Below are 10,582 nucleotides of genomic sequence, written 5' to 3' on the forward strand. Positions count from 1 at the left end.
TATAATAAAAGTAATGTGACTATGGCTCCTCTCAATATATTTTATTGGACATAAATCACCTTTCCTGTGATATGAGATGATATAATTGTCTGCATGATGTGATGGAATGAAGCAGTTGATGGAGACATTGTGAGGTAGCATTTGGCTGCTCTGTGATGCCATGCTGGTTAATCTGGTAGCTGAAGTGACATCTAAGTGACTAACAGGTAGATAGAACATACAGTGCAGACACAGTAGACAAAGGGGTGATTCGTGTCCTGGGTGGGTCATTGGCGAGTTAATCCTGCTACTCAGAACTGTGCACAATTTAAAAGTCAGGATTGCTTAATTTCAGAATTTCCCGTTGAAATTGTCAAATTCTGTTTGACCATTGGTAACCGCACGTGAAGTAAACAAAGGGTGTATGATACAGGACTGTATGACACAGTCCAGAAACAGGACTAATGACTCATAAAAACAAAGAATCAGAAAATGAAAGTGTGACTCTTCACATCTAGCTGGCCATTTATGCTCAGGACTGCTGTACTTTATGTAGCTGTTAGACCCCATATTAAAGAAAATGTGTTCAGTATGCTTGAACACGCACCTGGGACGAGTCTGCACGTGAGAGATACAGTGCTGTGTGTGTTGTTGTTGTAACTCTTTGCCTATCAGACTGGTACAGAGGCTTGTGCAAATGAAAGCCAAATCAAATTTTAACCTGTCAAGCCTTTATTTCCCAGTTTCCCTGGCATGTTGTTTCTCTCTTTCTATTTAGATCCTGTAATTCAGTCTCTTCTTTTCTTTTCCCCATTTCAGGCCATGTTCAGCCTTTGCATGGTGGAAAGTGGAGCTGATGAGGTGAATTTACACGGTGTGACCAGCCTGGGCTTAAAGCAGGCTCTGGAGTTTGCATACACAGGACAGGTATGGTTTGTTCAATTGTGCCTAACCAAAAGAGATTATCCTAGATGGATAATCCTAGATGGATTTAATTGCTTTTCTTGTTACTCATGTTGGTGTTTAAAAAAAAAAAAAAAAAAAGGTCACATCTACCTAACTTTCTATCTGAAGTCATGGAAAGATGAGTAGAGCCATTTGACTCTTAATGTTACTCAGCAAGCATCGTATTTCAGTCTGAGCTATGTTTTCTAGGGTAGGTTCTAAATTGCCTAAAGAACCATCATAAGGAAAAGAGTCTGTATGAGTTGGATTCTTGTATCACTTAAGTTCAGTGATGCAGTCAGTTTTATTTTCTGAAAAACAAGACCAAAGCCAGGGCAAACTTGTAGCTCAGTGTTAGAGTGCACAAGGCCCTGGGTTTGAGCTGCATACCAAAAATTTTAAAAAAAAAGCAAAGCAATTTTAAAGCCTCAAGAAGCTGAGGGAGTTACAGCAGACGTGCGGTATATACAAAAGCAGGAGAAGTGTGGTTACCATGGACCAGCACCAAAGTTCACAGAGAAAGTGGTATTTAGTTCTTCAAAAGTGGGAAAGCTCACCTTTCTTCTGAATATTCTTTAAATGATTAGTAAAGTATATGATATTGTCTGAGTTATTTTTTGGGTTCAATATAGTTGCAGTATATGTCTTAGATTAATTAAGACAAACCTGGCTGCTGGAATAAAAATACATACAGAATGGCTCATACATTGAATAAAAGGCACAAAGATGGGGAGGTGAAAGCAGCCAAATTTCATAACTTAGGAATTAAAGCAGATACTCATACATAGACCTGCCACCCGTTTTCATAGTGGTTAGTAAGTAATATAGTTTATGTTCCTGTTTACAGAGGCAAATTGTCAGCTTACAATTATTTCTTGTGTATATTTCTCTCTTAACACCTGAATTATAGTCATATCTGCATTTCTCATCTCTCATGTGAGATCAGTAACCCATAGCTCACACTCTACTGGTGTGTAAATAGGAATGAAATACTAGGTCAATATCTGTATTATTGATCAATATCTATATTATAGATCAATGTTTTCACATGGGTTTTTTATTTTTATTGATTCTAGTTGGTTGGTTTCATTTCTCACTATTGGTTTATGTTTATTGTACAAAATAATGGATTTCATTATAACATTTTCATATGTTCATATCATGTACTTTGATCATACTCATGCCCCAGTGTATGTTCTTATCCTACCCCACTGGTCTATGTCCTCTTTCCAAATAGTCCCCCTTCTACTTTCATGTCTTACATATTTTTAAAAAATATCTAGATTCCATATATGAGAGAAAACATGCAGTGTTTGTTTTTTTGAATCTGGTTTTTTTTGGTTTGTTTTTGTTTTTGCTTAATGCAATGATCTCCTGCAAATGACAGGTTTGCTTTTTTATGGCTGAGTAAAAAAACTTCATTATTATTTATAACATTTTAATGTATTTTAGTTTTATATGTATGAGTGTTTTGCCTGAATGTGTGTGTGCCATATGCATGCAGTGCCTATGAAGGCCAGAAGAGGGCATCAGATCCCCTAGAATTGGAATTATGGACCATTGTTAACTGCCATGTGGGTGTTGGGAACCAAACTCAGATTCTCTGCAAGAGCAGCCTATGCTCTTAGCCACTGAGCCATCTGCCTGGCTCCTGATTATTATTTTTTGATAAAATTATTAAGCAAGCATTTTATGTACTTAGCTGTATCAAGAATTGGATGATTTAAACTTGTAAAGTATGCTTAAATTATAAGCCAATACAAATGTACAAAGATTGCTGTATTTTAACACAGGCTAAGATGTAAGTGGCTGCCTTGCTGTTTGCCTTTATCACTTTGTGCTTTCCTTGAGAATGACCATAATATAACAACATAACATAAGACATAACAGGACACAGATGCCTATGCTATAATGTGTCTATGAAGTGGAATCTGAGGACAGCATAAAGGAAATCAACTTCCAGAAAGGTCAGACAACTGCTTAGGAAGAGAGAAGCAATTTTCGGAAAGACAGTCATAACCCGTTAACTGGTAGTCTTTGCCTCACATGCTTAACCCTGATGAGAAAAAGAAAGTCAAGTGGAAAGAAAAGATATAGGTAGAAAGTATAATGTCTTTAGAAGAAGAAAAAAGGGAAAGCAAGATGTAGGACCAAACCTGGACTTGAGTCCCATTCTGGACAGTATTCACAGAAGAGTCTGAGGCTGGAGCACACAGCATCACCTTGGCTGCTCAAATTGTGTCCTGACAGGGCAGGAAGGAATACCTATCTCATAGAACACTGTGAACCATCTGGGGCACAGTGCTATGCACTTTATGGGTGCCTTCTAACCTAATTTTAAAAACAGCTCTGAGGAATGTGGTGGGGTCTCTAGAAAGACTACAAGCTCGGGGAGGAGCAACGGACTGAATAAAATCTTTCTCCTGTGTATGGTTTTAGGGGTGAGGTTAGTCTTTTGAGCCAGGGTCTTACTGTGTAGCCGTTGCTGGCCTGGAACTTTCTCTGTAGACCAGGTTGACCTTGAGCTCAAAGACATCTGCTTGCCTCTGCCTCCTGAGTGCAGACACCATGCCAGGCTCCCCTGTATATTTTTAAAATATTGTATTTATGTTTATCTTATGTGTATGGGTGCTTTGCCTGCATGTTTTGCTTCCACATGTGTGATGTGCCCATGGAGGCCAGAAGAGAGTGTTGGAACGAGTTACAGATGATTTGTAGCTGCCGTGTGGGTACTTGGAACCAAACCTTGGTCTTCTGTAAGAGCAGCTGGTGCTCTCAACCACTGAGATGTCTCTCCGGTCTGTCTCCTCAGTATTTTGACCCAGTTATTGAAACCTAGTGTTCCTAATTTCAAGTCCATTGTGTTTTTTAAAAAATTTTCCTGTGTCTTTAAAAAAAGTTGCATCGTGTGTGGTATATCTTATTGAAAGACACATAAAAATGTTGGAGATGTTAGAAGTGGACTGGGTTTTCTCAGCCTGGGAGCCATGCCTCCCTAACCTGAGGTCTCTGGGGTTGAGTTCTTGATCTTGTACCCTCTATGTGATTACTCTGCTGCAGACTTGAACACAAGATAGCCTTTCTTCTAGCATCCAGGAACTTTGGCTTCTTAAACATCAAAACGACTTTTTAGTAACTCTGTTTTCCCCTTAAGACTGGGACACAGACAGTGGGAGACACAGACAGTGGGGGACACAGACAGTGGGGGACACAGACAGTGGCAAACAATGCATTTGAGTATAGTTGAGAGATAAGAAAGTCTCCTACTGTGGAGCTGCAATTAACATTAAGCAGAGAATCTGGACTGTAGGAAATTGTTACTGATTATGTGGACCTTCACTGACAGTCTTCACCCATGGCATGTATGTGGATGTTCCAGTATAGGGTTAACACTGAATTTATCTACTTGTAGGTATTTCCGCTGACAGTTGATTATATGTTTAGTCAGTTGTAGTAAGCATAGTAAAATATGTAAGTATTTTAAGTAGCTGGAAATCATTGCTGTCTTGGAGAGAAGTTGGAAGGATGGAGTGGGAGTGATGAATGAACACTAAGTGCAACAGTGTGTGTTCCTCCTACACACAGCTCTAAAGTACAGCCTTCTTAAAATTGTCCCACAGATTTCATCCAGGAAATGTTGAAGAAAAAGTCAAAACTTCCCCTCAATGCTAATACTTCCTCTGAACGGCAGGGTGCACAGGGATACTTAGCCTTTGTGCTGATAAGCCAAGTGTTCTGCTCACACAATAGCTCAAGCAAAGCTCAGGAAGCAACACAACCCTTGTGTGTACCCTTGCACAGCCACCGCAATGATTACAGCAGAGCCAACCCTGGGGCAGAGGTGCCAGGCAGCATCTATTTGGGGAACAGGCCTTGTTCTAGGAGCTAGGTCAGAAGTAAATTGTGCAATGTCAGCTATCACTGGGAAGATCCACCTCAGAAAACAGATACAAAACCGCCACAGATTCTCACACTGGTAGAGAAAAAGGACTAATCCTGTTTCCTGGCCTCCCCTTCTCACTTTCCAACACTGGCCATTCACTCATATTTCAGACTAGTCTGAAATAGAAGAGATATGAGGAAGATGAGGAGGGAAAGGAGATGGAGCTACTGCATCCATTCCCAACTAGATGAGTGACCAGGCACCCAGGTATTGCTTTGAAATGGACAAAGAGCCCAGCTCCATGGTGAGGAACAGGTGACATTGAGACATGTTTATGCCGAGCAGACCCCTGCTGAGAAGGTAGGGCTTTCAGCCCCAAACTCTCAGAACAGTCTCTAGGATCCGAGTAGACGAGCCAAAGTGCAAGCAAGTAGAATTGAGGGCCACGGTAGGTTTCTGGTTCAGCACTATGGCTATGATGCCAAGGTCTGACTGCATACCAAGTGTAGTCATGAATACCCTGTGCAGAGGGAGCTAGCTTCCTCTTCATATCCAGAGAGCTGGCCTTTTCCTGTCATGTCCCTTGTAGCCTGATAAATTCCAGAAGCACAAAGTAAAAGGAGAAACTCTGCCAAATGATAGTGACATTTGTAGATTTCTTTAAAATCTCCCCCATCCAGAGATTGTTAACTTTGCCAGCTATGAGCCATCTGTATGAGCATCTGAAGAAGAAAAAAATATTTACTTTTGCCTTTCATGTGCTTTTCTCTTCATTGACCAGTAACTGTAGTCCTTGACTTTTCAAGATCACGGAAGAACCTGCCTTTAGAGACACACGTCCTAACTACCCTTATTTGACCCAGAGAATGATTAATATCATAGGCTTACAGAAATATTCTATAACTCTCACATAACTCTTTTAGAAATAAAAAGTGGTATTCTCTTGAGTGAAAAAAATTCTTATATATAACTGCAGACCTGTAAAACTGTTCACACAGACAAGAGTTAAAAATGAAAGAGAATTCTTCCTTAAAATGCCATGTGGCGCACGCCTTTAGTCCCAGAACTTGGGAGGCAGAGGCAGGCGGATCTCTGTGAGTTCAAGGCCAGCCTGGTCTATGTGGTGAGTTCCAGGACAGCTGGAGCTACAGGAAGACCCTGCCTCAAAAAGACAAAAAAAAAAAAAAAGCCATGTTCTTATGTACTGAAAGTTTTGTTCCTGACTTTCCTTTGGCTCTCTTATAATTTCACATGAATATGTGTATGTGTATGTGTGTGTTTGTGTGTTTGTGTGTGTTTAGCCCTGATAGGTGTGTACTATGGCATTATATTGTGATTGAAACAGTATTTACCACAACTGACTACTTTTCTCTAGATTCAAAATAGGCAGCAGAGCAACAGTGATAGTAACTGGAACTGCTTTCCCACGGGCCATACCCTTCAGGGGCAAATGTGTCGCTTTATATGGAGCACGTCCCCATCAGATTTGCTTCAGAGCCTACCCTGGTGGTCTCACATAAAACAAATCTGGAAGAAATGTTTCCACTTCTCTTGGGAGCAGCATTAAGTTACTCAGTGGTTTTAAGTATTTTAATCTTGGGATCCTGCGTTCCCCGGGAAACACCTATAGAAGCCTGCTGGGCAGCACCCCACCCCCAGCTGTTTCAACTGTGTCCAGGGTCTGGAGGGCACAGTCTGAAATCCAGTCTAAGGAAGAATATTTTTTAGTTGTTCAGAAGGTGGCTATTTTCTCCTCCCCCTAGTTCTTGTCGGAGTCCTGACACAGTCTGTGGCTGCATTTTCCTCCAGAAGTGGATATTTTTACACAAAGAGTTTGAGAAGACTGAAACAAAGAGAAAACTTGAATTTCATTTGATTTATTTCTTCTTTCTTTACTCTTGAAATTCTATGCTGTTGGTCTTTGGGGAGATTTTCCTTTTTATTATTAAAACAAAGAAGCAGATAAGCAAACTTCCTGAGTTTGAGTGAAGTCATTACATGTATACAGTCATGTTTCATAGGATGTACCCGCTTAACATTGCCTGTGGATTTGGGTACCATGTGTCAATAGGGGTTGTGTTGTTTCGCAAGATGTCTGTAAAACAGTGGATTTCGCCATGGTTTGTTCTTCCAAAATAATGAGTAAGCTGAGGACCTAATGTTCACTGTAGAAAACACAAGTGATATTTTTAGAAACTGACACCCAGCAGCTTCCTTTTCCCAGATGAGGCTGTAACAGCAAGGTGGTTGCTTGTCATGGAGAGGAGTTGATAAGAGGAAATGAAGTCCTGCAGAGGAGCTCCTTGCTGTGAGTGGGTCAGCTGTAAGAGAACTTTACATTCCTCCCTTACCAGGTCTCTGTGTGTGGCCTGGTCAGTGTCTTCCCAGTATACTTTATGCCACTTGAACTATAAAGCCACATCTTCAGTAGAGTCATGTATGAATATCTCTGGGTGAGGAAGGGTAACTGTGGACAAACTTTGGAGATCAGCTTAAAGCTCAGCAGTTTGATTTATTAAGGTTGCTTTATATCCAGTCAGCTGAAATAGGATCCCCACCCTGAAGTTTGATTTAGATGTTCAGAATAACACTACACATGAATCTTTCTGGAAGTGAGAGGGTGCGTGGTTCATAGTCACTGGTGTTGGCTTTGTTGTTGTAGTTAGGATCTGGACTGAGATGAGGGCTCTACATGCAGGCAGGGGCTTCTGTGGTTTAGAAGGGGCTTTGGAGTTTTCTTATGCTTTTGCTTTGTTGTGATGAACCAAGGAAGAAGGATGGGCAGGGTTCAGAAACTGCATGCATTTCAACACTGAAAATCCCTTGAGCAGTGGTCATGCTTCAGGCACAAATAGTGGAACATTGCTAAATTCAACTGACAAAATGAGATGAAATGTATTTTCTGCATTTGTAAAATCTCCACCTCAGTCCTGTGCTCAGGAACCATTGTGGGCCAAGGTGCTTGAGTTCCTGTGTGTAGAACATACACACTGCTAACACTGTGAGCGGCTCCCATTGTCTGAGACTGTGTGGGATGACAAGCATTGCTGTGCTCTGCTCTGTTTCCAGCCTCCTCTTCATGATGTGAAGATTCACTTGTGGGAGATGGATTTGTCTTTTCCTCCACTGTCCAGCTCTCTGTACCTCCTGTCCCTACCCCACTGCCAATACAGGGAACAGAAACGTATTTCTCTGTTGTTCTTGGCAGTGGTTTTGTTGTCAATAGTGGGACAATAAACAGTCATTCTTTTTCTTACTGGTTGTGGTGGTTTGCATGAGAATGTCCTCCATAGGTTCCAAGTATTTGAACATTTTGTGCTCAGTTGGTGGTACTGTTTTGGGAGGTCTTAGAAGGTGTGACCTTGCTAGGGGAAGCACTTCACTAGGGGTGGGCTTAGAGAGTTCTTAAGCCTTGCTGGGTCACCTGTCGCCCTCTGCCTCCTGTGCCTGCTTGAAGATGTGAGTGCTTAGCTCCTCTTTCTGCCTCTGCTCCCACCACTGCCTGCCACCATGCCTCCCCACCATGGTGGATTCTGATTCCTCTGGAACTGTAAGCTCAAATAAACTTCCTTCTAGAAGTTGCTTTTGTCAGTATTTTATCACAGCAACAGAAAAGTAACTAACATACTAACGTTATCCAACATAGAAATACTCTGGCACCCAGCAACTCACAGAAGCAGGTCAACCCACCTACTTAACTCAAAGAAGGTTTTGCACTTCTGGATACTTATTCCCCTTGAATGGTTTCAGTAGAAAGTTCTGTGCTGCACATTTCACAATTCATAGTGTATATGTGCACTGTGGCTGCACCCAGGGTCATTTCTGAAATTATCTGAATCAAGAATTTGCCATTTTTTAAATAGAGAATCTTGGTGAGTGTCTGCATTTGCCTAAGAAGATGTCAGCTTATCCACAGTCTAGCCTTATCCTGTGTGCTGTACAGCTCTTTGGAAAAGTTCATTAGGAAAAAATAATAAACGGGAAGGGTTTTCTAGAAGACATACAGTGTCTTTATCTGGATTTGTAGTTTTCAAATTCATCTATCAAGTTTTAATACGAAATGGTCTCCTTTACTATCTTGAAAATAAATTCTTATATAATATAATTGACATGCGCAAACACTAATGAAATGACATGACCATATGTAATGGAAAAGAATTTTATATTTATGTTATATGGCAGGTATATTCGTCTATATGTACTGAATCCTTCCAAAGTGCAGGATGAAGTCTTCACAGGTCCACAGAAAGGGTGGAACATCTGCGTGCCCACAGTTATGTGCAGATGCATGGCCATGCCGGGGATACCTGGCACACATGCTGGTTGGTTTGCGAGTGTTACACTGGCAACTCACATGCTGCAGTGCCTACTCCGCAACATCATTTTGTAAAAGTTATGAAAAATTCTTGATAAAACTCCGAGTAAAATACAGCAACAGCCTTCTGCTGATCTTTATTGTGGCAAAATTGGATGATTCAATGCATCTTCACACAGACCAACAATTGTAAATGGCTATATATAAGACAGAGTTAAGTTCTGGGCTTTGATCTTCGTAAGTAAAACTTTCACCTATATATGCATGTATTGTAAGGATTCCAGTGCAGGCTTCGGGGAAATCTTACATAGCTGGTCACTGCCCCTATATGCCACTATTTCCCAGCCTTCTGGGTTGACTAAAGGTGCATGCAAGATTTCCAGTTGTCCCCCAGAGAAGGATATTGACTCTTCTAAGAAATGCTGCTCTGTCTGGCCATGGTGGCACGCACCTTTAATCGCCTTACTTGGGAGGGAGAGGCAGGTGGTTCTCTGTGACTGCCCAGCCTGGCCTCTGAGGTGACTTCCAGGCCACCCGTGACTACGGGAAACCCGGTCTAAAAGAAAGGAAGGAAGGGAGGGAGGGAGGAAGGATGGAAGGAAGGAGGAAGGAAGGAAGGAAGGAAGGAAGGAAAGAGGAAGGAAGAAAGGAAGGAGGAAGGAAGGAAAGGAGGAAGGAAGGAGGAAGGAAGGAAGGAAGGAAGGAAGGAAGGAAGGAAGGGAGGGAGGAAGGAGGAAGGAAGGAAGGAAAGGAGTAAAGAAGGAGGAAGGAGGAAGGAAGGCAGGCTTCATTGTCTGTATTTATACCTAGATCAAGCCAGAAAATCAGAAAACTGAATTCTTGGGTTCTCTATATTTTTACCTTTTTGCAGTGCTAACTATAAAATATGCCTTTGATGCTATTGAAAGATGCCATTGGAAGTATCACCAAGTAAAATACTCAATAACCTTACTATCTGGAGAAAATTTTCCTGTACACATCAGGGACTTGAGAAACTAGACTTGTCTTTTTTGGTTTCACCATTTGATCTTGTGTCATTATGTTTCTGTTTTACCTTGTGGGTGTGTGTACACATGTATGTGATATATGTGTTGAGGGATGCTCCTGCCCATGCATGAATGTATGGAGGCCAGAGGTCAATGTTGGGCAGCTTCCTCTATCACTGTCTACCTGATTTTATTTCATTTTTTTGAAACAGAGTCTCTCATTGAGCTTGGAGTTCACCAATTGGCCAGACTAGCTGGCCAACAAGCCCCTGGGACCTGCCTGTCTCTGTCCCCACAGCACTGGGGTTATAGGCATGCTCTCAGGCCCAGCTTTTACACAGGTGCTGCGGATCTGAATCAGGCTTTCATGCTGATGTAGAAAGTGCTTTACCCACTGAGCAATCTTCCATATTTTTCCCAGTCCTCTTGTTTAGTTTTGAGGCCCACTTGTAAGTGTATGAACACAGAGATTGT

The 10,582-nt window shown here is 41.6% G+C and overlaps 1 protein-coding gene across 5 annotated transcripts in view; it reads left to right on the forward strand.

Annotated features, from left to right (window-relative positions):
- Klhl32 (kelch like family member 32) overlaps positions 1 to 10,582 on the forward strand; it is a 232,186-nt gene that overhangs the window by 100,479 nt on the left and 121,125 nt on the right. For all 5 annotated transcript variants that reach the window (XR_003850542.1, XM_008839609.3, XM_008839608.3 and 2 more), the window contains exon 4: positions 799 to 906. Coding sequence is in view for 4 of the 5 variants with exons in the window: in XM_008839609.3 (XP_008837831.1) it covers positions 799 to 906 (108 nt within the window). In the remaining variant the exon portion in view is untranslated. The remainder of the gene's footprint in view (positions 1 to 798; positions 907 to 10,582) is intronic.

The sequence above is a fragment of the Nannospalax galili genome, unplaced genomic scaffold, assembly GCF_000622305.1.
Source record: "Nannospalax galili isolate Female #2095 unplaced genomic scaffold, S.galili_v1.0 scaffold78, whole genome shotgun sequence".
Classification (NCBI taxonomy): Eukaryota; Metazoa; Chordata; class Mammalia; order Rodentia; family Spalacidae; genus Nannospalax; species Nannospalax galili.